Genomic DNA, 27,115 nt, shown 5'->3' with positions numbered 1-27,115 from the left:
GGAGGATTTGGACCAAATAATATCTAAGACTGGCAGTCCATCACTTGATTATACTACCCATGTGTTCTTATTTCTGGTTTCCTAGAGAATAATAATAATAATAATAACCACAGATCTGTTCTTATTTAGGTTTGGGACACATCGGCTAATGCTAAAGAATATGGATGATGTGTGTGGAAAACTAGAGTCAGAAAAGGAAGAATTCTCTTTGGCAGGTTTCATCATCCTTCTCAGGGTCTTCTAAAGAGCGCTAATTCTCAGCATCTCTTCTGCTGTGCCCCTGAGATCTTCCTCCGAGCCTTATGGAAACATCAGAACTGGACCTATTATTACACTAGGAATGGCTAATCCTTTGGGTGAGTGCCCCAGAAGGTCACCTACTGCAGACATGACTAACTGATCACTGCCCTCTTTGTCTCTGCACCTTGGCTCAGCTTTAGCATTCACTGTGCAGTGCCACAAGAGAACCAGTATTAATTGATTGGGGCTGACACTTAAAAAAACAAACAAACAAACAAAAAACAGAAAAACTGTTGCATGTGTGTTAAACTAATTCCTCTTTTTTATAAAGAAAAAATTGGACAAAATTTACATCGTATTTGAATTCTCATCTCAGAGCAAGAGATTCTGAAAACAAAAGATCGTGTTAGGTCCTTTATCAGTGGCTAATGGAATTTCAGGCCAGAGGAAAAACAAGCAGCGAGGATTATCTAAACAAAAGCAAGGGGATGAGTTTTGTGGTAAGACTTGAAAGGTAGCACAGAATTTGTTCCATAAGAGAGTGAGATGTTTACACTGACATTTTTTTTTGTATATTTTTTTATTGGAGTTCAGTTTACCAACATACAGCATAACACCCAGTGCTCATCCCGTCAAGTGCCCCCCTCAGTGCCTGTCACCCAGTCACACTGACTTTTAAGATTAAAAATGGAAAGCATACAAGAGACAGTGACAATTTTTAATGAATATTATTTCACAGTAAACCTAATTCTTATATGAGTCATAGAAACAAGAGTTTGAAGGAACCTTAGAAAGACCAGGACTGGATCTCCAGATCCCACAGAAAACCTGGGTGAGGATTGCTTGCAGTCTGGGTACTCATTGCTGTACCATGAGGCTTACCCCACTTAGAATCACCTCTAGTACTAGAAAATTCTTCATGCACTGAGTACTGGTGTGTTCTAGTCATCGGTTTGGGTTCTGTCTGAGCAGAGAACATGTGATTTGCCCTCATTCCAAATCCTCTCTTCTCTAGACAAAATACATCTTTTGAATAAACCATTCCTCTCCCTCCTTTCCCCACATCACACCAGTTACCAGCTTTTTATTAGTATGTTCTCCGGCACAACAGCAGAGAGCTATATGGCAGTTTCCTCTGTGAGTATAGAGTCTTGTGATGACAAGCTCCTGGGACTCTGGTTTCACATCTGCTGTGTTCAGCACGGTATGGGACACATAGCAGAATCCACTAGTAGGGGATGGGACACACAGCAGAATCCACCAGCAGGTGGAAAATTGAATTAGCAAACTGTGCTCTGATTCACTTCTGTTTGCTATACTTATTATCCATTATCTAAGTAAAACTTTCTTCCTGTTCTCCTCATTAGTAAATGGAAGTTTGGAAAATGGCAAAAGGAAAAATAACTTCATGAAATAAACATCTATTGTCTGCTGGCCCTTGTATTAGGTACTTTATATAGTCATTTGATACAGTTCGCTAAAGCCTTTGTGATGTGATGTGGATATTATTCTTCCATGTTACACAAAAATATGGAGGTCTTGGATTGTAGGGAAATTGTCTGAGGATGTACAGCAAGTTAGTGGCAGTAGGAATGGGGTGCCCTCCCCTTCCTCTCCCCCTACACCTTCAGCTTAGATTGAGTGCCGATCAATGCAGTCCCACAGCAGGGACTTTTTCTATCCGTATGACATCATATGTGATTGCTTGTTTACTATCCTTCTCCCCTGCCACGGGGAACCATCTCTAACCAGCTCACGTTTGTATGCACAATGTCTGACAAACAGTAGGAGTCGAATAAATACTTGTTGATGAAATAAATAAAAATCCCAAAGACTACACTGTAATTGCTATGCCGAAAGGACTCTGTGACTATTCTCAAGTATTATTTCTTAAAGGTCATCACCTTCAGTTTCAGACATTGAAACACTAAAAACTTTAAAAGTTTAAAGAACAGTTGGGATAATCAGGCCACGAGCCCATGACCAACCCTCATTTCCTGGCTGCCCAGTTCCCCACACTCCCTCTCCTTAGACATCACTGACAAGCACTTACATCTCCAACATTAGCGGCAATTACGGCTTGGAATAGTAAGAGAAAGAGCCATTGTCACTGATGCCTTGGGTGCTCCTCCCTTTCTATGAATGACAGATTTTATAAGTCATTCAACATGGCCACACCTAGGAGGTAGGGTGTACAGAGGTCAAGAATCTTGTTCAGGGATTAGAGGACTCAAATTCAAACCTTGGTTCTGCCAATTACCAGTTGTATGACATTGAACAGATTAGTTTAACTCCCCAAGACTCAAGTAGTCTGTTTGTAAAGTGGAAATTAAAATGATAACTACTTCAGGGGTGCCTGAGTGTCTTATTTAAGCATCTGACTCTTGGTTTTGGCTTAGGTGTTGACCGCAGGTTTGTGAGATCAAGCCTCGGGTTGGGCTATGTGCTCGGCGGGGAGTCTGCTTGAGGATTCTCTTTCTCCCTCTCCCTCTGCCCCTCCCACTTGTGCTCTCTCATTCTCTCTCTAAAATAAACAAATAAATCTTTTTTAAAAATGATATCTATGGGATCCCTGGGTGGCGCAGCAGTTTGGCGCCTGCCTTTGGCCCAGGGCGTGATCCTGGAGACCCGGGATCGAGTCCCACGTCGGGCTCCCGGTGCATGGAGCCTGCTTCTCCCTCTGCCTGTGTCTCTGCCTCTCTCTCTCTCTGTGACTATCATAAAAAAAAAAATAAATAAATAAAAAAAATTTTAAAAAAATGATATCTATTCCATAGAGTTGTTAGGATTCCATGAGATAATGCATGGAAAGGACTTAGGCCAGTGTTTCAGTGCCAGCTGGTAATGCTAGAAGCAGCAGCAGCAGGAAGGCTGCCTGCCCTCAGCTCCACATGTCCTTTCCACCCAGTAGCAGCAAGAACAGCGTCTGTGAGGATCCCACCCATACCATTGCTGTTCCCTGCCTTCCTTCGAGCCATGTACGTTTGCCAGTGGGCTGAGGATGCTGATGGAATGGATGTGTCTTGATTGATTAATTTGGTTATCGAGTTGACACAGTACATCAGTCTTTGAGAAATAACTTTATGATTTCATTGTTTATTGCTCACTACAAGAACATGATTTCAGATAGAGGTTACAGAAGAATCTTCTCACTGGGTTCTTCTCAGAAAATAAAATCCACCACAGGACAGACAGGAAGCAGGTAAGTCAGGGTTCCTCTCTGTTCCCTAAAACCTGGGGAAAAAACATAGTGTCTTATGCAGCACAAGAATGTGAAATAATGTAATTTGGGTGATGAGAAGTCTTGTATACAGAAAACTGTGAGTGATAAGGATGCTGGCTTCTCATAGACTCAAACCTACTCTCTGTGGCCTCTCTTCCTAGACACTGAACGTCATTTTGTTCCTAAAGTTTGTATATGAGGGGATCCCTGGGTGGCGCAGCGGTTTGGCGCCTGCCTTTGGCCCAGGGCACGATCCTGGAGACCCGGGATCGAATCCCACGTCGGGCTCCAGGTGCATGGAGCCTGCTTCTCCCTCTGCCTGTGTCTCTGCCTCTCTCTCTCTCTCCCTGTATGACTATCATAAATAAATAAATTTTTAAAAAAAGTTTGTATATGAGTCTTACATAAGCTGAAGAGAAGAGTGCATCCTTTATATAACTGTGAAATCACAAAGGTATTGATTTTCATTTATGTAAGTACTGCTGCAGCAAGACTCTTAGGACAGGTTTGCTGTCGGTATTTGCAGAAACAGTTGCCTCTCCATTCTGGTCCAGACAGCTGAGCTCAGTAGCAGAAAGACAGAGGACTGGGTACCTTTTGGCTAATCGGCAAAGCTGCTTGAATAGTGAGAGAAGTGCTACCACAAACACACCACAAAGAGCGGTAGACACCCAGAAAGATGTTAGAAGACCAAGATGGGCCTACGAGGCACCAGGCACATGGGATGAACCAGAAATAGACATGGAAGCACCAGAACGGAAAAGCCCAGGTGACCACACAGGTTTTTCATTTGGCATTTGACTTAGAGGGCAGGTATTACCTTTGGTGGGTTTTACTTTGTACTTCTCAAGCAGCCTGGCTTTTGGCTACCACCTTGGGGCCCTGAGAGGGGGAAAAAAGAAACAAAAACACATAGAAAAAATTGAGACATTATTATTCGAATTTGGAGAAGTATGTTGCCTTGAATTTTGGAAAGAAAAAATAAGGCGTCCTATATTGTACAGGAAGACAATGAAGACCCTCTCTTCAAGGCCCTTTTATGAACTTCCGATGAATTCATCCCTCCTTTCCATGGCCTCAACGTACACACTCACTCAGGTAAATGCTAGATCTTGATTAATAACCTCTAATTACATTAAACATATGTTTTAAAAGCCAATAATTTGAAACACACACACACACACACACGCACACAACTCCTCACAGATTAAGCGCTCATTTGGAAAAAGTAGAGGGCTCTCGGCCAGAACGAAAGCTGTGCGTGGGTATACGTGTCTGTGGCCACGCAGGGAAGGATATGAGTGGCATGAATTTGCATGTGTGCAAATTGTGAGTCTGAGAGGGAGTGAGAGTCGCTAGGAAAGAAATAGTGAGAAAGGAAGTTGGGAATCGGTGAGGAGGCACTTCCAAGCAGCCCGCCGTCGGGGCGGCACTCATGGGTGCCCGAGAATCCCAGACCACCACAAGTCGGTGAGAGACTCCAGTCACTGGAGCGAGAACAAGCAGGGAGTGTGGCTCCTCTCGTCCCCCTGGCTACACTCATCAGCGCCCCCCCACCCCCAAACTCCTCACTTCCCACACCTGTCTGCTCACCTGAGGGATGCTGGGACAAGGCCTTGGAAGGTAAGACAGCCGCCCACCAGGAGACTGCACATACTGATACGTGATACCCTTCCTGCTCCCCTCCCTTTAGGGCTGATAAGGATTTCCTTTGCAAATCAGTTTGGCTGTTCGTTTTATTAAGCTAATGAGTGATTCAAAATGGAGAGTAAGGCCCAGTGGTAATACTCGAGGATAATTATCACCATCCTCATTTACAGATGGTGAAGTACAGGTCAGTTTAAGGTATATGACCAAAAGTACTGGAATTAGAACCGGGTGCCCCTGACATCTTCTCTCGCACCACGTCGTCACCAGGTAGACGGTGCCAAGGGCCTTCCACAGAAGCACCTGCATGTCAGCCTCGTAGGAGCTGTGCTCTCAGAGGCCTCAGAGACCTCGCAGGGGGGAAGCAGGATCCTACTGGGAGTTGTATTTTATGTAACCAGGAATACCAGCTGAACTTCAGTGGAAGAGAAATAGAAGTACCTCTTCGTTAAAGCAGGCTTCCGGCCCCTCGGCTTTGCAGCACGTCACCACCACGTTAGAGAAATCTGCAAGCAGTGACCGCAGCTCCTCCTCTGTAAGTTCAGGCTTTCGCTTCACCAGATTGACAAGAAACCTGTGACCCAGAGGTACCAAATAGAATTAATTAAAGACTTCTTTCTTAAGTCCCTCTTCTCCAAAGTGCTGGTCACAATATCACACGTCTTGAGGGTCTTGATTTGGGTGATTATAAAAAGTTAAAATATTCCATTTTGAAGGGGTCTCCTAAAGCTTTCCTATTGGACTTGTGGGCTGGATTTCATGGTAACATTCTCTGGAGGGTTATATAATTATAAGCAAAATGATGTAAAAAATATTGATATATATTAGGTGTTCCTTATGTACAGTATTGTAGATTATGTGATTAGTTTTGATCTTTCTAGAAGATTTATTTTCAAAACAACCTCTATTCCTTTTTTCTCAGTAGCTGAATGCTATTTCCACTCTACTCGATACAGACACTACCTGAATCAAAAAAAAAAGGCTTATTCTTTAGCATTTATAACATTGCCTGATTGAGAAGATGAAAATAAAATTCTTGTCCCTTTTAGGTCTCTCATGTTTTCAAACATTAAGCAAATATCTATGACATTCTCTCAAGAAAGTCCAGTTCATTATGAACCTACTTATGAGCCTTTTTGCTGGTTGCCCTAACTCACTTTTCCAAATCACAGTGTACTAGACACTCCACATCTAGCAAAAGAAGAGACTATCTAGGTTTTGGCTTAAAAACAACAGCAATAAATAGCCTCCAGTGTTTTTCTGGATTGGAGAGATTGGGCAATTTGAGGGAAGGAACAGGATTATAACACCAAAACCACATATGCATTACAGTACATCTTCTCATTAATACATTACATGCCTTCAGGATGAAAGAAAGGTGGATGAAAAAGAATGCTTATACCTGTCTTTCTTTCTTTGGAGCTCCTCATTATGAGCCTGACATAAGTCTGTGTGAAAGGTAAATAAATCCTGAGACGTAGATGGAGGCACATATGTTTTATCAGCTTCCAGTCCCTCAAAGCAGGGCCTTCTGAAGGCAAAGTTGGTCTTACAACAGTGGTCCACATCAGGATTGATGTTCCGATTTTCATTTATTCCACATAACTCTCCAAGAACTAAATCCACCTGTGCCAATGAAAGTTGGAATTCAGATATGACTTTAAAACTTGAATAGGGTTTTGAAATATGGCTAGAGAAACATATTGTTCTATGGTAACTGTTAACTGTACTCAGAAAAACCCATGCTTTTGTAAACGTGATACTACATCCAAAGCAAAGTAGAAACTTGCATTATAATAAAATTTCAAGCCATTGCAATCCAAATCCCTATATATTAATTTCTTGTTAGTGTAATCATTCTGAAACAGTATGCTATTTCTGTCATTTGCCCTAACAATTTACAAATAACAAATAAGTAATAAGAAGATGTAAGAGGGGTGCCTAGGTGGCTCAGTTCATTGAGTGATGGACTCTTGACTTTGGCTCAGAGCATGATCTCAAGGTACTGGGATGGAGCCTTGCATCAGGCTCTGCACTCAGGATGGAGTCTCCTTGTCCCTCTCCCTCTGCTTCTCCACCAGCTTGCTCTCTCTTGTTTTCTCTCGCTCTCTCTCAATAAAATAAAATAAAATAAAATAAAATAAAATAAAATAAAATAAAATAAATTTAAAAAATAGAAGTAAGATGATTTGGAGAACCCCAAGAAAATAAGACAATCCCTTTCGCTTCTTAGGATTGTGATGTGGTGAGCCCCGCCCCCCCAAATTTTGACATTCCTTGCTTAACAGTGTGGAAAACAATGAAGAAAGGCGTATAACTTAACTGCATAACTGCTATGGATCAATGAGCGTGGCAGATGTCTTTTTTTTTTTTTTAAGGAATAGTTAGGCTCATGGACCATACTCACCAAATTATCAACGCAGGCAAACTCTTCACTCAATGTGCAGCAGGTGGTCAAAGCCGCCACCATTTCTTTGCCAAGAAAGGTCAGTTCCTCAGTGGAGAGCTGGGGGGCTATCTTTGTGAGCTTGACAATGTAGCTGAAAGAACATTTGTCTCTGGTTCTAAACAGAAACAGATACCTACTTTCCCTTGTCTAGCTACTTTAAACCCTAACTCTTCAAGGCTAGGAACGGCCAAAGTAAGGACATGAACCTCAGCTTTCTCATGAAATGGCAGAGAACTCTTCCTCACTCCCTACTTCCCCATACCCTGCCTCCTAGATTCTGCATTTTTGGCTTCCTCCTAATTTCATGGTAATCTCAGAAATTCTCAGGTTTGCTCATCCTGTCTTACCTGCAGGTACAGGAGCTCCCTGGCAGCAATACCTTAGTTGGTATGTAAAATCCTGCTTGAAATTGCTTGCATAGTTAGTAAATATTTTAAAGGGAGAATTTAATTAATAGATACATGTTGGAAAAGGATAATCTGAGATAAAGAAAACTGATATCTTTAACAGGCTTAGTTTTACCAGCCGGATTACAGAAAGAGTGAAATCATATTTTTCAAACTGCATTTTGATTCAAAGATGTTTGGTTTAAATACACACTATATTAGCCTGGTCATTAATTAAGAAAATCCAGAATAAACTGTATTATTCATTAATGCTCACAAAAGCACTAAAAGAAAATAAATATCAAAGTGTTAAACAAATCCAGAATTATTTCTATGAACTTGGCAAGGTGAGTTCAAATTCTGGGCAAACCATCTTTACTTGAGAAATTATAACGACCTGAATTTTTCTCTCTACCAAGCCTTTCCAAATGGGGCAGAATCCAGAGATTCTGGTTTGGGATTGAGAAAAGCAAGTAAAAACCAAGGCACTAGAGAATCAATTTCCTAGAATCTTGTATTTCTTTCATTTCTAGCCTCATTCCTGTTAAAGGCTGAATATGCATTCCATTAATATGCAAGGCTAATGTGCATTCTTGACTTTTGTATTTTTATTCTTTCCCAATCTATAGATTTACCATAACTGAAGGACAGAGCTGAATTTTTGACACTTTGTGGCACTCTTTATTTTATCCTGGTCACAAGTGTTAAACAACTTGTGCAAACAACTTACTAGTATTTCAGGTCATCTTTCCCCAAATTCTGGAAATGTTCACATTCTCGCTGTACGATCTTGAGGCTTTTCTCAGTTGTTTCATTGAATTTGTATTCCTAAAAATAAGAGCAATCATAGTTATGAACATCTTATCTAAAATTTAATCATAAGCTTCATGTCAACTTGTCAAATAGTTTTATTTGCACAGTATTTTCAAACTATCATTACATATATTGCTTACTAAATTGAGAGTAGATTTTTTATGAGTGTGTAAAAATTTAAATTTTTTCAGCTCTAAACATAGATGTGGCTCTTACTAAAATTTGAAGATCCAAATTTTTCATCATCCTCTTGTACATTTTTTAGAGCTTTCCAGCTTATGAAGTACAAGTCAAATGTTATGTTGACAATGATCATACTTGATAATCACTTTCAAGTGCCAGGACAGTCTTTCATTTTTACATAAAGGAAATCAGGCTTATGAAGTCAGATGACTTGCCTAGAATGACCCAGCTAGTAAGTATTGCTATAGAACACTTTTAATTACAGAATAAATTTAGTAATTCATCTTTATTTTAGATCTTCGTTTTCATCAGTTAGAATTGGAACTTAAAAACTCAAATAATTGTATTGAAATATTTGACAAACTGTCTCCTTTAGCATGAAATTGGAGATCTACTGCGTGGCCACCAGAGAGAAAAAGTACACACCAGTGGACGGATGCTGTGAGGCAAACTGTGCCTCCACATGAAAAACGAATTTTCTAACACGTTAGTGATTCATTTAAAGGTCAGGAACAGATTCCTTTTAGGGACAGTGGTGGAGCTAGACTGGAAGTCAGGTCCTCTTCACTGTTCAAATATGGATGAATGTAAACTGGCTTTTATAGCAAGCGGATACAATTTTTTAAATAAAGCAAAAGCAGCACATATCAAATGAATGAGAAACAAATCAGAAATGTCAAATAATGAATTTCTCTAATACTTAAGGAATACACATGAATCGATACTAAAACACACTAATTTCAATAGGAAAATGGATAACAGGCATGAGCAACCTGTTCACAAGAAATTTATAAGTACACTAGCTAAAATCATGTGGGAAAAACCTAACTTTATTTAAAAATCAAATAAATGCTTAAAACATAGTCACTATTTTTTACATATAAATCTAGCAGTTAATTTCCTAGGGTGGTGAAGGCAGAGGTGAAGTATTTTCTTTTTCTTTTTTTCTTTAAGATTTTATTTATGAGAGAAAGAGAGCACGTACAAGCGTACAAATGGAGCGGGGGGAGAGGGAGAAGCAGACTTGCTGCTGAGCAGGAAGCCCAATGTGGGGCTGGATCTGAGGACCCTGAGATCATGGCCTGAGCTGAAGGCAGACGCTTAACAAACTGAGCCACCCAGGTGCCCCTGATGTATTTTCAAGCACTGTTGTTGGACTGTATGCAAATAAAACTTTCTAAAAAGTAACTTGGGCATTTGTATCAAGTGCTGTTTTTTTTTTTTTTTTAAGTCTATATGCTTTGACCTAATAATTTCCCTGGGAAATTATTAAAGTCAATCTTAGGAAAATAATCATAAATATTAATAGAGATGAATGGAATGAGATACTCACTTAGGGTCACTTATAAAATTAAAAACCTAACTAAATGTTCACAATGTCCAACACACAGTAGAACATTTAAATAAATCATGATGATGAGATTTGATCATTTAAAATAAAGTACAAGGGCAGCCTGGGTGGCTCAGCAGTTTAGTGCCACCTTCAGTCCAGGGCGTGATCCTGGGGTCCTGGGATCGAGTCCCACATCAGGCTCTCAGCATGGAGCCTGTTTCTCCCTCTGCCTGTGTCTCTGCCTCTCTCTCTCTCTGTGCCTCTCATAAATAAATAAATAAAATCTTAAAAAATAAAATAAAGTACATTTTGAAGTCTGTTTAATGACATAAAAAGTTCTCTATGATAGTAACTAAAAAAATAGATCCAGAGGCACCTATGTGGTTCAATCAGTTAGGCAGTCAACTCTGGATTTCAGTTCAGGTCATGATCTCAGAGGCCTGGGATTGAGCCCGGCATCAGACTCCCAGCAGAGCGAAGTGTCTGCTTGAGGATTGTCTCTCTCCTTCTCCCTCTGCCCCTCCCCCTGCTGTAAATAAATAAATAAATAAATAATAAATAAATAAATAAATAAATTTAAAAACTAGATCCCAAAATTTCTTAAGAGATTGTTATTCTAATCTTATTGTTAGGCACACACACATGTGCATATATGCCTAGAAAAGATGCAAGACAATCTTAATTATAGCTATTTCTCAGTGACAGTATCAGAGCTTTTATTTTTATCTTTGCAACTTTTTTGGCACTTTCCTAATCAGCTTTGATAATCATTTATTACTTTATAATCATAGAAAATCGAATATGGCTCAATAAAATGCCGAGTACACGAATCTAGCTCTAAATGTGAAATATTGAATGGGAAGAGGGTTTTTTGCGTCAACACACAGCATTAGTAGTGCAGGACAGTGTGCAGAAACCTAACATCATTTCAATCTGCCCAAGAATCAGCCCCACTGTATTTAAAGTAGACTCAGATGGGTCAATCACATTTTCTACCCCCTAAACTGTAGTAAAGCTTTGATACCAATTTTGAAGTGTTTGTTGTGTGGCTGTGTTTTTAGTTCTGTGAGCCCAGAACGGTGGAACCTACCGCACGGCGGTAACAGTCGGGAGGGTTTTCTGTATGGCAACACTCTTTCAGAAGCTCCTCATACACCCCGGCAATTCTTAAAAGCTCCGGCGTAGACAGCTCTGGATGTCTCCTTGCGTGTTCATAAAGAAACCTGTGATGTGTAAAATGTTTCATACGTTAGACCTTAGGGAAAGAACAAAATATTAAATCCTGCAACCTTTTAAAGTAATCAGGGGTTGTGATACTGACTCTGCTTTCAAATGCTAACTCCTTCCTCCGGTTTGCTCAGGGAGTGATTTCAGGGGCTACTGTGACTACAGGACATCATTTTGCAAAGGTTCTCTTCCACGGTATATTTTAAGCTAACAGTGCTTTTACTTGAGAGGACAGAATGATTAGGGTTATTCTGAGTTCATTATTAGGGGATTTGATGCGTAAAACATCAGAAATGGTGCATCATGCCATCAATCATTTAGAAAATACATATTGAGTCTAATTCTGTTGGAAACTGCATTCAGACATCCCACTTGAGATGGTGGAAGTATGGCTTCCTCCCCACTCCAGGGCCACCTTGGTGAGAGATTGGGAAGCAGCTGTGCCCATGACTTCATCCCATCACTTGTCAAATATGGGAGTAACCCTGGAGCTCTAAGTCACTGACAGGGGTTTCTATGGCCCCAGTGAGAGCCTCCAAGGGTCCAGGCAGTGTGATGCGGGGCAGAAATGGCAAAGCGAAAGGAAAGAGGCTAACACTTATTAAGCCCTTAGTAGGTGCTAGCACTGGATCAAGCTCCGGGCATAAGAGATACAGAAATACTTCCGAGCCTCTGGAAACACTTTTCTTATTTAAGTTCACTTAGTCCTCAAGATCAGTACTATTTTACAGCTGAGAAAAGGAAGTCCCAGACCAGGTAAGCACCTTGCTGTTAATGGAAACGTAACATGTGAGCCTGAGTCTCCTGGGATGCCTACTTCATTCTTTTCTAAGCCAAGTTGACTCTCCTTGCAGGAGAGGGGTGTCTCCTCTAAGCACCTCAGCTGTGCTCTTTACAATCTTCTTCGTAAAAAAGAATCTTATCTATTCCATTCAAAATAAGTTAAGATGGCCTTCTATGTTTGGTGAGAGCAATACCTCACAAAAGTTCCTCAATTTCAGGGAACTCTACATCCCCTTTTGTTTTGCAGCCTTCGATTCTCCTGATTAACCTTACTTTTTCTGACATCATCTCTTCTGCTTCTCCACCTGCTTTCTCAATATTATTGTTGGGATATATCCTTAGACCCTAAAGCAGCAGTGTTTACCCTTCAGAGAATCAAGGACTCTTCTTAATATCTAATGAAAGCCATGGACTTTCTACAGTAATAAAATCACACCAAAAAAAAAAAAAAAAAAAAACACCATCGAAAGGCTGTAAACAAAAAAATTCCTAGAAGCCTCCCCTAGCCTGGAAGATCCATTGAGGTCTTATGTCAAATGTTTACACCCAGAAAGACTGAATCTTAAACATCCCTTTCTGGCTTAGCGTGCTCACTGTTGCTCTGTGATTTCTCCTTAAACACTATGTTGTAATAAGATGGTGATGATGATGATGACGCTGATAAATTGCTTCCATTTGGGGAGCACATGTGCTAGGTACGAGGGAAACACACTACCTCTAACACTTTGTTAAGCTTAATCTGAGTTAATGCCCACAACTCATGAGAAGCAAAAGAGCACAACGGTTACAAGAACAAGAGTCTGCAGCCAGACTGCTCACGTTTGATTCCTGGCTCCACCACATATTATCTGTGCGACTTGGGAACAAATTACTTAACCTCTGTGCTTCAGTCTCCTCACCTGTAAAATGAGGATATTAAAAGTATTCTAACCTGAGAGAGTTGTTTTGAAAGTTAAAACTGGTTAGTGGATGAGAAGCACTTAAAATTTGGTAAGTTTTCAATAACCCGTGTCTTCCAGAGCCCCAGGTTCACATATAAAACTGTCTCGTGGTATTTGATACCACCTTGTTGGACCTGGAGGGCATCATGCCAAATGAAATAAGTCGGTCTGAGAAAGACAAATACCATATGATTCCACTATAAGTAGAATCTTAAAAAAAAAAAAAGACCCAAAACAGAAAAACTACAAACAGATGAATAAACAAAGAGCAGAATTAGCCTATAAAGACACAGAACCAACTGATGGCTGCCAGAGTGGGGGGAGGGAGGATGGGCAAAGCAAGTGAAAGGGAGTGGGAGATACAGGCTTCCAGTTATGGAATGAATAAGTCACAAGAATAAAAGGCACACAATAGGGAATCCAGTGAATGGTATTGTGATAGTGATCCTGGGACCAGATGGTAGCTACACTTGGTGGTGAACCTATTATAATGCATGAACTTGTCAAACCGTTATGCTGTGCACCTGAAACTAATGAACATTGTGTGTCAACTATACTCAAGTAAAAAGAATTGTCTTGTGACTTCCCAATTGGTTAGTTCATGAGTATCTCAAAATCAGCGTGGTCAGATTCAAACATATTCTCTTTCCCACAAAACCTTCGACCCATACTTCCCATCTCATTGAATCTGAAAACTACTTACCCAACCACCTAAGCCCCAAACTGGGATTCATTCCAGATGAAGTTTCTAAAAAACAAAAGTGATTTTGTCCTTCCTTATTCTTCAGGGAAAGCCCTTCAGTGGCTTCTCATTACTTAGCCTGCGGTGTGATCTGACCACATATACTTCTCACTACCTTCCTCTGTCACTGCAAATACCCTATACGAAGCCACAAGTACATCCAGTGGTTTTATACTTCTATCCATGATCTGTCTCTTCTGTCTGGATAACCAAAATGGCTTTGAGCACCTCTTCCCTATCAAGCCTTTCCAGGTTTCCCAGGTATACTTGACCACTTCCTCCTCTGTCTTTCCATTAGAGATTACATAGTGCCATCAGAAATAAAAGAACGTGTCTCGCACTCATTTATTTCTCAAGTCTGTCTCTTCCCACATCACATTCCCTTGTTGATGAAAGCTTACTGAGGATAAAGGCCATGTCTAATGTATAATGCCTGGATTATATTTCATTACCAATAAAGTGGGAATGAATGAATATTCTCATATGAATTTTATGTATGATGATGTAAAACAGAGAGAGGCTAACTTGTTCAAGTGATGCAACCAAGACTCAAATCTGGTCTCTTTAGCTCCAAGTCCACTAGTTTTCCTTGAACGACTGCGGAGTGGCAGAGCATGGCAATTCAGCTTGCAACTTCCTAGGCCAGACTTCCTCTGGTCAAATCCTTACTCTGCCAGCTTTTAGCTGTGAACCTTCAACAAGTTATTTAGCTGCTCTGTACCTTTGTTTACTCATCTGAAAAAATGGGGGAAATCATACTGGTTTCACATGCCTGTTGTGAGAATTAAAACAGATCATTCACATTAAGTATTGAGCCCATTGTCTGGCACATATCAAGTACTCAATAAATGTTAGCCGTCCCTAAATAACACAGTTGCATCTTCTTAAAATCACGTGAAAATGCCATTATCTGTTGCTGTGATTTTTTAAAATTATGTGATACCCAATGATTTAAATGGTTCCCATTCCTTTCACCCAAATTAGCCAAAATAGATCAAATCATAAGTTTCTGTTTGCCTTATAAATTTCAGTATAGACTTATGTTACTCAGCCATGAAGATCGTTTGATTAGCATCTCGTTCTTCACACACATTTTCGCTTTCAGTAAATTTTGCTTCTCTTAGACCTAAGTCCTTTGGTCTATCATCTTTATTTGAGGAAATGATGCACTCGCCACGCTCTGGCATTTTCTTTTCACAGCACTCTCTGATTTTGCTGGAGATGGAATCTTGTTTGGAACAAATATGGTTCATAACCTTGCTCTGTATGACAGAAGAATGAAAAATTACTTTAGTTTCCTCATTTCTTCAGGGCTGGATTTTCCTACATGATAAATGGTTGCATGCAAAGCCCACCATGCTCCTCACATCTAGAATTGCCTCATCAGATGATTTGATCATAGTATTTAAATTTTGTATTAATGTAATACACATGAATTTTTCACATGAATGCAGGTTTTATTTCTGGGGATTTAAAATGATATAATTACAAAAATAGATACTTATAAATTCACATTTTATTGTAAAATATTAATTTTTAAAATACTTCTCTGATATATTGTAATTTTAAATTCTAAATGTTGTTTCATGCTCCTTCAATGAAGGCCACCCAAGACATGTGACTAGAATATCTAGAATCCTAGACGTCTTCTCTCATGTCCTGAAACTATGCCAAGCACACAGCAGAAACTCAATAAGTATTTGATGAGTGAATGAAAAAATGATAAACAAATGAACTACTATGGCAACTTCCAGATGAAGACTTCTCAAACAAAAAAAAGCTATCCTACTCATCGTTATGAGTTTCCTATGGTTACTGTTCATTTGAAGCTGTTCAAATTGTCAAATAATATACAAAACAAAAACCCTTACTGTACCCGCTCTCTACACTTCATCTCAATTCTCACCCCATGAAATTGTGGGAATAAAAAAAAAAAATTGTGGGAATAAGGGAGAAGGTGAAGTTTCCTTATTTACACGTTAGTTGGATACTTTTTAATAAGTTGATCTGGCCCCTAATCTCTCCTCCAGACTTTCCGATATCAGTCTGCACATTCTCCCTCCTTTCTGTTCCACTTTCACGTGTACTCTGCTGAGTTCCAGAAAATATCAAGCTATTCCAGGCCCCTCTGACTTTGCCCAAGCTGTTCTTCCTCCTCCTCTGGTGAACACTGAAGGCAGAGAATGGGATAAAGCTCTCTGGGTTGAAGTAAAAAAAAACAACAAAACAAAAAAACAAACCGGGGTTGGGGTTGTTGGCACCATGTTTCCAACAAGCCATATAGAACCAGGAAGCCAGTCCTTGCAAATATCTACACACTTTACTGAAAGCCATCACTGTTCTGGCAGCACATCTCTTTAACGTCTGGGATTCACTTCTGTTTTGAACAAACTGCAGTCTAACTTCCCTTATTTCTCCATGAAGGCATTAAAAGAAGACATATTAAGGGACATAATATGATCTCTTAGCTTCAGCTACAAACTTCACCAAAAAAATCTTCAGTTATATTCTATTTCAGTATATAATAGTTAATATTATAAACCCACATTTCCATAATCAAACAATAAAAAATAGCGTGTGAGATTGCTTTTAATTGGAGTCTGATTAAGCACAAAATAATAATAATTCTGTTGTCTACTGCTTGAAATAAAATATATGTATCTTCATATTGTAAGATTCAAGTTAATTAACATACAGTTTCACTGTGAACTTAAAATAGTAAAACTAATTAAAGGTTGCTAAGAAAAACCCTCATTTCAACTAAGAAAGTAGGGTATATTTTCTTTTCTTTTTTTTTTAAGATTTTTTTTTTTTTTTTTAAAGAGAGAAAGAGAGCAGGAGCCAAGGGAGAGAGAGACAAGGACACTCCCTACTAAGTGGGAAGCCTGAGGCGGTGCTTGATTCCAGGACTCTGAGATGAGATCTGAGCTGACATCAAGAGTTGAACAGGGGGATCCCTGGGTGGCTCAGCGGTTTGGTGCCTGCCTTTGGCCCAGGGCGCGATCCTGGAGACCCGGGATCAAGTCCCACGTTGGGCTCCCTGCATGGAGCCTGCTTCTCCCTCTGCCTGTGTCTCTGCCTCTCTCTCTCTCTATGTCTATCATAAATAAATAAAAATAAGTTTTCAAACAACAACAACAACAAAAAGAGTTGAACAGTTAACGGACTGAGCCACCCAGGCACCTCGGAAGGTGAGATATTTTTAATGAAATTGTGTTCCTTTTGTATGCATTAACAACTTAAACCATCAACAATATATTTAACAGCATATACCCTTAGAAAGTCACTTTAAAGAATAACATAGGAGTTACTTTAACATCACTTATTTGACAAGAACTACTTTACAGTGGTAAAAATCATTCTCTGAGCTTGACTATTTAATTTTTAATATCTCTAAAAGAAGATGTGCAATATTAAAGAAAACTTCAATCTGCTTTAAATGAATGTCCACAAATTCTAAATCCTTAAAATTTTAGGTCAAGGACATTTACCATATGAAACAGAATCTGTTGAGTAATCTAACAACAATCTCATGTATAAAAAACCCCAAAGTTTTATTTGAGCTTTTTGTTAATATTTTTTAATTTATTTTATGTCATTATTTGACATTTTATTACCATTTTAAAATATTTATTTTTATTTATTTATTTATTTATTTTAGAGAAAGAGAGCAGAGAGAGGGGCAGAAAGAGGGAGAGAGGGAGAGAGAATCCTCAAGCTGACTCCCTGCTGAGCACAAAACCCAACTCAGGCCTGGATCCCTCAACCCTGAGATCATAATCTGAACTAAAACCAAGGAGGCAGTTTAGCTGACCGAACCACCCACCCCCCCCTTATTAACATTCTTATTTCATGTGGTAAAGTAGTCACATATCAGGGCAACTTCAGGATAAAAAAATGGCTGCCCCAAATCACTATTTTCACTTGTTTTAGAGAATATTTACCCTGTCACGGATGCACTGCACAGCATCCCCTTCACAGCATCCATTGTACTTGGAAGAAACATCTTCTAGGAGGGAGGTAAGTTCCTTAAATTCAATCTTGGGAAATTTTTGACTAAGTATAGCAACATTTCTGGAAAAAGAATTGATAAAGCACTAAAACAATTTGGATAGCAAGTAAGACAAGAGGGAATTCTTTGCTGATACAGTTTAAGTAGCTGCAATAAGAATTGGTACCCTCGTTTTATTCACAGATATCTTTACCAAACGGCTGTTTATATGTGGCACAGCCTGCAGGGTCACTCAGAAACTCCTAGGCTGATATTTTGAGTCCTAGACCAGGAACAGGATAAGAAGGGCTGAGATATATGGTCCCTTCCATAATTTTTATAGCAAAACACGTTTTGTCAGGACCACAGCTTCCTGTTTTGAGCTCATAGCAGGCATAGATAATCCATCCCAGAACTCTTTCCTGCTGATCTGTTTGAGATTTTGGAATTTTTCTCAAGACATTGCAATAGCACCATTACTAATTGGTCAGGGTGAGCACTGGAGATGAAATTTATCCTTATAAAGTTGTTTCCTGGTCACCAAATTCAAAGATGGATGGATACATCCCATTTTAAGCCTAGCTGAAAAAAAATAAAAATAATAAAGCCTAGCTGAGAACTCTCAGACCAATTCAGATTCCCAACTAACCAAAGAGTAGCTCAGAAGTAACCCTCTTTCTCTCTAGGGTCTCTCCCTCTCCCAGCTCTTCTCTTATCTGACCTAATGTCCCAGTTCTGAGCTACCCGAGTGGACTGAGAATCATCTCAACACCTCTGAAGAAAAGTAAAAATAAAAAGTCATCAACAAGTTAACAAAAACAGGACACAGAAGAGAAAATATAAGCAAAGACAAGACATATATTTGAAACTCACATGGATTCTAAGACTTGCAGGCCAAATTTCATAAGTGCCCCACAGACGTTTTTTTGAAAAGAAGATGATGCTTTTAAATACTGTATGACAAGTTCTGCCTGAAGGAGAAAAAGAAAATTCTATTGAAGCAAGAGCAAAATGTCACTATTCTCTTATTTCATAACTATGTATCAACCAAGTTTTCCAAAATTTGCTCAGAAACAGAAGGTCTTTTCGTTTTTTTTATCCTAATAAGTTTATATATCAAAAGAAATATGCGGGACGCCTGGGTGGCTCAGCGGTTGAGTGTCTGCCTTGGGCTCAGGGCGTGAATCTGGAGTCCCTGGATGGAGTCCCACGTCGGGCTCCCTGCATGGAGCCTGCTTCTCCTTCTGCCTGTGTCTCTGCCTCTCTCTCTCTCTCTCTCTTTCTGTGTGTGTGTATGTGTGTGTGTGTGTGTGTGTGTGTGTGTTATGAATAAATAAATAAAATCTTTTAAAGAAAAGAAATATGCATTTGTGGCACATTATAGAAGTTAGGCCAGTCTTCCTGATGACTGAATCATGCTTGGTGGAAAGATGAGGATTAAATTTTATGGGTAGCCAAAAGAGGGCTTCCCCCAGAATAAAAGGTAAAATGCCATCTTTACGCTAGATATTCACTCACTAGGGCTTTCTTCCAATTTCCAAGGAAGACAATGCTAGAAGAAAGACCCTGGAAATAGGCAATTGTCTTTCAAGGGTCTCAGGTAGTAAGAAATTTAGATCAGCAGCAGGTGGACAAAGGATCGAAAAAAACCAGTGAAAGTGGCAAGAAAAGGACTACTAAATGGTAAACAACCCTTTGCTATAATTTAACTTTAAGTAAGGATCTGCAGTTTGGGGTGATCCCTTATCATTTTAATGAAATAAATGCAATACTCACCTTTGTTCGAAAGCAGTTAGCTTTGTCTTGTTCTTCACAACATGTTTTAGTCATCTCCTCAAAACGAGCAGCAACAGTCAGAAGTGTAGGGGCAAAAACAAAGGGGTTCCTTCTGGAAACTTCATAGATATAACTATAAAAGAAAAAGGACAGAAGAGGGGAAAAGGGTAAAAACAGGAAAGAAAGGAAGAAAATGGTAGACAAAGGGTGAGAAGACAGGGAAAGGAAAGATAGGAAAAGACAAGAAGATCAAGTTGTAAAACTCAGAGGAAAGACTTTCCATTATGGAAGCCTTCAAAATAAGGCAACATTATCTACTCTCTAATAGAGTTTTATCAATTAACTTGCCAACTCCCAAATCAGAGTGAAGATGACAGTTTTCATCCTGAACACTGAACTATGGCTGCTCCAGTGGTCAGCAGCTATCCCTTCCACATGAAAGGAAGAGCTACCAATGCACACTCCAACTGAGATTCCAGGATTTTATTTGCTTTCATTCAAATACACTTGTAATTTAAGTTTCAATGAGCACACCAGCTTTCCAGAAAAAGTCTGTGCTTCTGCAATTACTGCACTACTGAAAACAGATTTTTTTTTTTCTGAAAACAGATTTTTGGTAAACATCCATTGATTTAATGTTTACCCTCAGTAAAAGCTGCACGTTCCTAGGGCACCTGGGTGGCTCAGTCGGTTAAGCATCTGCTCTTGGCACAGGTCATGATCTCAGGGTTCTGGGATTGAGCCCCACATCATCAGGCTCCCTGTTCAGCACAGAGTCTGCTCCTCCCTCTCTCACTCAAATAAATAAATAAAGTCTTTAAAAAAAGAAAGAGCTGCACCTTCCCTTTGGGAAAACTAGATTATTTCCTCCAGTAACCATTTGGCACCGTTAGGGCCTTCTACGTTAGAAAATAAATATGTATCTTTATTAAGAGGATCTTGAAAGTCGATTTCATACCTTGTTCATCCTCAATGCTGAGCACAGAATGTGACTCACAATACACATTACATGAATTAATCCATCAATGAAACCAGCTATGTTCCTTTGGATTAGATTTTGGACTCAGGCTAAGAATAATTCTTCAATTAGATAATTCTTCCACTAAAAGAAAACTTACTTGTTTAGAAAGGATTCTCTGTTACTTTTATAAGTCTGGCATTTCTCTTCAGGATCCAGGGTAGGAAGAGGAGGCAGAAATCCGGCATCAGCTTTCTTATTATGGAAGAAGCAAAGTTTTCTTTCCAAGTCAACCTTACTGCAGCAGTGTGAAAAATTATGCTTTTGTGGCAGTCCCTCCAGAGCACATATATTTTCCAGTAGAACATCATTCTGGACAACAAGAAAAGTAAAAGACATCTTTTATTCGTTGTAAAGTTTTACAACCTTCTGAGATGACACAATGAACACAACGAGTGATGAGTGTCCCCCTTTGGGAAAGAGATTCTAATTTTCCCAGTATTGTCAACAAAGCATTGGTACCCACACCTGTGACAACCATCCCACACTTTGGAAAATGTTTTCTACTCTATCCTGGGGCCCTTCAACCTCTTACTCCTTTGCTACTTACATTTCCCTAATATAACAGCTTTTATCCTTTTCTCTCAAGGTGATAGGGTCAGAGTGTGAATGTGTTGATAAAGTATTAGCAGTAATGTTTAGTAGTAGCCTTCAAGAAATGCAGATGGTGACGCTATTTGGCAGAGGCTAAGAAAAAGCTGTGTGAAAATAGAGTATATATTGAGAAAGCAGCTAAGGATGGTACCTCTGTCCTTCTGTGCACGTTGTCAGACTATCTGCTACGTCCCTGCCTGTATGCATATGGCATGGACCATAATCTCATAGCCAATTCCTCTGGGGCAACAGAATACAGAATTGCATGTATCCAAGGAGAGGACCTTATCCTAAATTCCAAATTCAGGCAAAATTAAAAATGAGGGAGCATAGAACATCTCTTTTTTTATATTTCAAGCCAAAAATTCTCTGTTTAACAAATATGCTTATTTGTTTAAGAAACGCAAACAATTTACTTACAGCTAATTTTGAACACACTGGGAGTGTCATGTCAACCAAGCATTTATCTCTATATTCTGTCATGGCTTTTACCAACATTTCTACTTCTTCAAAGGAGGCCTCCTGAACATATTGAGCAAATACGATGATAGTGCTGCAACAGTCCACACAGAGTACACCATGATCACCTGTGGAATTTCCACTTCTGTCCAACAAAAACTCATAGAAACATTCACTTGCTGACCAGTCTCAGGAAGTTATCAAAGTGTGAGGGCTATACACTTTGCAATTTCTTGGCAATTCAGCTGTCTCATCTGAATATTATGAGTAATGCTGTATTTACTTTTTAAATATAGCTTCCATTTAATTGAATTACTTTTGAGAAGCATTAACATTTCTGGAATATATCAAATAAGCTCATGTAAACACCATTATCATCAAAAATAGTTTAGAGAAACTCACATATATCCAACATTCTCTTCTATAAATTTCTGCGTGAAAATGACATCATCTGAAAAGCAACGATGTTTAAGTTAGTATGTATCTCAGTATTTTAACATTTTCCCACAAAATAACTATATGTGACATCTACATTTACAAGTGTAAAATAGAAAACTAATTATAGAAAATAATTTGGCATACTTAACAAGAAGGAGAAAAGTCATATGAACCAAATTTGAGATCTTAATCATAGCTTACAATGTACTCAAGAGAAATTCATTAAGTTGAATTGACTTAAATTAATTTCAAATTGACCAGACTTTAGATTTGCCATTGATGGCTTCTTAGTCACAAATGTCAAATCAAGCACCATTTCCATGCTAAGTATTTATCAGGTATTACTAGAAAAATAATATGAAAGTTAACTGATATATGATGTAATGCTACTACAGGGCCCAACAAGATAGGCCATAGTGTGCTAGTAGCTGGTATCATTTATAATGCTAGCCAGACACAGATATTTAGATGGACTTTGGACTAGTCTAAAATCATTGATTCCCTCCCAAATAGTATATCTTAATCACAGCACACTTATATTTGTCTGTATAGACTACTTTTATGGAGTCCTTACTTTTGCAAGGTATTGTGCTGGAGAATAAAAGGCAATCAGTGATAATGAAGACATCTCCCCTGGACCTCAGGTTTCTAGGTACTCTCATAGTGCAAGTAACTTATAAATATGACTATAATCCAATTTAGAATGTATCGTGACATCCTAAAGTAATGTAAGTAAGTATATGACAGGAATGCTTCATGATCCCTGGGTGAGAAAATCAGAAAAGGATGATAGCGAGAGTGGCATATGAATTGAGTCTGAAAAAAAAATGTACAAGATATCAGCTAGCAGAGAAATCAGGAGGCTCATCTCTCTATGTGGCAAGAATATTGTAAGTGAAATCACAAAGGTAAGAAATCTTGGGATGTATTTGAAGAAAGTCAATTAATCTCCTTTCATGAGAGCGTGGGTCATAAAGAATGGACACTTGGATTCATATTATAGAGGTCTTGCATATAAAGCCTAAGAGTTTGGGCTTCAATTAGAAGCCATAAAGACCCATTGGAAATATTTATATAGGATAGAAATATGATTATTTTTTAAATGGAAGTATAATTAACATACAGTGTTATATTAGTTTCAGATGTACAGCATATTGCTTTGATAATTCTATATATTATTTAATGCTCACCACAATAAATATAGTCACTATCTGCCATTCATATAACATTACAATATTATTGACTATATTCCCTATGCTGTGATTTTCATCTCCATGACTTCTTATTTTATAACTGGAAGTTTATATCTCTTACTCCCATTTATTTCACCCATTCCTTTACCCACCTTCCTTTTGGCAACCACCAGTTTGTTCTCTGTTATTTGAGTCTGGGCTTTTTGTTTGTTTTGTATTTTAGATTCCACATATAAGTGAAATGACATGGTATTTGTCTTTCTCAGTCTGACTAATTTCACATAGGATAATACCCTAAAGTTCCACCCATGTTGTTACAAATGGCAAAATCTCATTCTTTTTTATGGCTGAGTAATATTCCATTATATATATACACCATATCTTATTTTTCCATTCATCTTTTGAGGGATATTTGGGTTGCTTCTATATCTTGGCTATTGCAAATAATGCTGCAATAAACATAGGGATATATATATATATCTTCAAATTAGTGTTTTCATTTTCTTTGGGTAAATCCTCAGTAGCGGCATTACTGGATCATATGGTATTTTTAATTTTTCAAGGAATCTCCATACTGCTTTTCACAAGGCTGCACCAATTTACATTCCCATCAGTAGTGTACAGGTGTTCATTTTTCTCCACATCCTCACCAATGCTTGTCATTTCTTATCTAACTTATATGAACCACAAATGACTCTGAATCACCAAAGCAATCTTGAGAAAGAAGAAAACTGGAAGTATCACAATCCAGAATTCAAGATATATTACAGAGTTATAAATCAAAATAGTATGATACTGGCACAAAAATAGACCTACAGATCAATGGAACAGAATAGAAAACCCAAAAATAAACTCACATTTCTATGGTCACATATAATATGTGACAAAGAAGGTAAGAATATACAATACGGAAAAGATAATCTCTTCAATAAATGGCGCTGGAAAAACTGGACAGCTACATGCAAGAAAATGAAACTGGACCATTTTCTAACACCATACACAAAAATAAACTCAAATGTATTAAAGACCTAAAGGTGAGACCTGAAACTATAAAACCTCTAGGACAAAACACAGGCAATAATCTTTTTGACATCAGGCTTAGCAGCATTTTTCTAGGTGTGTCTCCTGAGGCAAGGGAAGCAAAAGCAAAAATAAATTATTGAGACTATGTCAAAATAAAAAGCTTTTACACAGAGAAGTAAACCATCAACAAGATTAAAAGGCAACCTACTGAATGGGAGAAGATATTTGCAAATGATATTAAGGAGTTAATATCCAAAATAAATAAAGAGCTTAAACAACTCAATACAAAAACAAAACAAACAAAAAACCACACACACAAACAAAAAACAAAAAACCCCAAGGAATCCAAGTAAAAAATGGACAGAGGATCTGAATAGATATTTTTTCCAAAGAAGACATACATATGGTAAACAGATATATGAAAAGATGCTCAACATCACTAATCATCAGGGAAACACAAATCAAAACCACAATGAGGTATCACATAATATGATCATTTTATCTGCTACAAAATACCAGCCAGGTAGTGGTATATCTAATATGCAGGGATTAGAAATAGACACAGAGCCTGACAAAGAGAAAGTGACAATAACTATTTGCCAAATAGATAGGTGGGAGAATGAATGGATGAATAGAAAAAAAGCAAGAAGCCCATTAGGAGACCTTTCCAATTGTTCTATTAAGAAATCAGCAAGGCATGAATTTTTTTAGAAGTACTGGGAATGCAAAGCACAGATGCAAAATATATTGAAGAGACAAAAATCAACAGGATTTTTGAAGAAGTCACTACAAAGGGCAAAGGAGAAGAACTCAGAAATGACCATTCTTTAAGCCCGGTGACTGGTCTCACTAGCAGGCACTGTGGGGAGTATGAAATTAAGTCCGACACAATCCACATCTTCAGGGCCGCTGCAATGCTCATGGCACTTTTGCACAAGTTACAAAAAAGTCCTTCATCCATGCCAGAGCAATTACAAAAAGACATCATCTCTTCTAGACAGACGAAATTCAAAATGTTCCCCCTTTGGGAATTAAAAATGTATGTCACCCTTTCCCCCAGGATGACACTGCCTTGGCCAGATTCACAAGTGTGTACAAACTTGAGGACATTTATTTATAAACTGTCCGGTTGGAAGAAGCCGGGACCTGCGTACACTAAAGATGTTTGTCACCTAGTTGGGAGATACTTTAGACAACCAAAGATTATAGAAAAATCCCATCTCACATTTAATATTCCCCTGTTACCATACACCACATACATTTGCAAGAAATGCTAATATTTTCAAATCCAAATTATATATTGCAACAACACTTTCTAAATTGCCATTAAGCTGGTGATCATTTGCTGGGTGTTATAACTACTATCTCTGTCTATAGATTGGGTAACATGACCACAAAACAAAATCTGGGAAGGTTAGTTCAGCATATGTGACCAGTATATTTAAACTCATGGGGGGGGGGGGAGTGAAAAATTAAATGGAATTAAAACAAGATTAAAAAATTAGAAATTATCCCAACATAGTCATTCCTTACCTATTATACAAGTAAATTTCTTACCTAAGTCTTGAGGCTGTGTGGGCAGTGTTAGAGATTCAGGCACAAAGAACAGGAAAATAACAAAACCTGTAAGTTTCAACTGTTTCATTTTTTTTTTTTAAGAAATCACATTCACAAAAGAAAGTAATGTAACTGAGAAAGATCAAGTTTTTATATTATTCTTTGACACTATTAGTAAAAAAGTAACCTGTCTAACCTATTTCTCATATACCTCACGTTTGATTTTTATTTGATCACACTGCAGATTTTTTTGCTAATTATTAACTAGGAAAAAATTATCTCTGTGTTTTACTGGAAAAATCTATTGAGTTAGAAAAAAAAAGTCCACAGGTTAAGTATGCACAATACCTAATCAAATAGACAACTGAAAAAAAAATCTTAAACCATTGCAAATGCTGAAGGAAAAGGGACTAAAATAATTCGTCAAAGAGGGAGGACAACTAGAAAGATGCTAACTTTCATTAGAAATCAAAGGAAATTAAATTTTTAAAAGTATAATTTTTATATACCTGACACAATTAGAAAAAAGAAAATAATTAAGATGTCTAATTTTGGAAAGCATATAATAAAACAAGTCTCACATTATCAAAGCTTTTGGAAAAAAGTTTATAATAAATAAATAAATAAATATAATAAATATATATTTATATATAAATAATAAATATATATTTATATACAAATAATAAATATATATAATAAATATAATAAATAAATAAAATAAAATAAAAAGTTTATAATAAAGATCAATAATCTTGAAAATATTCATATTGTTTGAGCCAATCACTCAAATTCTGAGAATCTACACTAAGAAATGATCCTAAATATGGAAATATTTGTAAGTACATGGTAAACAGGAAGTCCATTTTTTAGTTATGCCCACTAAAAGGGCCTGAAAACAATAGCAACCCACTAGTAAGGAGCACATTTTGGGTTCTAAACAGTCTTCTCTAGTACAAGGATCCTGAACTTTTTTTTTTTAATTTTTATTTATTTATGATAGTCACAGAGAGAAAGAGGCAGAGACACAGGCAGAGGGAGAAGCAGGCCCCATGCAGGGAGCCCGACGCGGGATTCCATCCCGGGTCTCCAGGATCACACC

General features: G+C 38.2%; 1 protein-coding gene across 1 annotated transcript; it reads right to left on the bottom strand.

Moving 5' to 3' along the window:
• Window positions 1–3,307: 3,307 nt before the first annotated feature.
• On the bottom strand, window positions 3,308–26,205 carry AFM (afamin). The gene is made up of 15 exons (XM_038556310.1): window positions 26,017–26,205; window positions 22,208–22,256; window positions 21,767–21,899; window positions 20,853–21,064; window positions 19,735–19,867; window positions 18,832–18,929; window positions 17,912–18,041; window positions 15,015–15,229; window positions 11,365–11,497; window positions 8,676–8,773; window positions 7,518–7,650; window positions 6,513–6,736; window positions 5,552–5,684; window positions 4,284–4,345; window positions 3,308–3,474 (listed from the first exon to the last, which is right to left on the bottom strand). The coding sequence occupies exons 1-14, from the start codon at window positions 26,102–26,104 to the stop codon at window positions 4,310–4,312; spliced, it is 1,815 nt and encodes a 604-aa protein (XP_038412238.1). The 5' UTR covers window positions 26,105–26,205; the 3' UTR covers window positions 3,308–3,474; window positions 4,284–4,309.
• Between the last annotated feature and the right edge of the window lie 910 nt (window positions 26,206–27,115).

The sequence above is a fragment of the Canis lupus genome, chromosome 13, assembly GCF_011100685.1.
Source record: "Canis lupus familiaris isolate Mischka breed German Shepherd chromosome 13, alternate assembly UU_Cfam_GSD_1.0, whole genome shotgun sequence".
Lineage (NCBI taxonomy): Eukaryota > Metazoa > Chordata > Mammalia > Carnivora > Canidae > Canis > Canis lupus.
Note: the sequence above shows the minus strand (reverse complement) of the source record. Positions and strands in the feature narration are given on the sequence as shown.

Bases quoted from the DNA above. Each gene is read 5' to 3' on its own strand.
- AFM (XM_038556310.1), bottom strand. From the start codon at position 26,104: ATGAAACAGTTGAAACTTACAGGTTTTGTTATTTTCCTGTTCTTTGTG. The intron at 18,930-19,734 runs GTGAGTATTGCA...TTTCTCCTTCAG, and splicing joins CTAACTGCTTTCGAACAAAG to GCAGAACTTGTCATACAGTA. The intron at 11,498-15,014 runs GTAACATAAGTC...TACACATCACAG, and splicing joins CAAACGATCTTCATGGCTGA to GTTTCTTTATGAACACGCAA.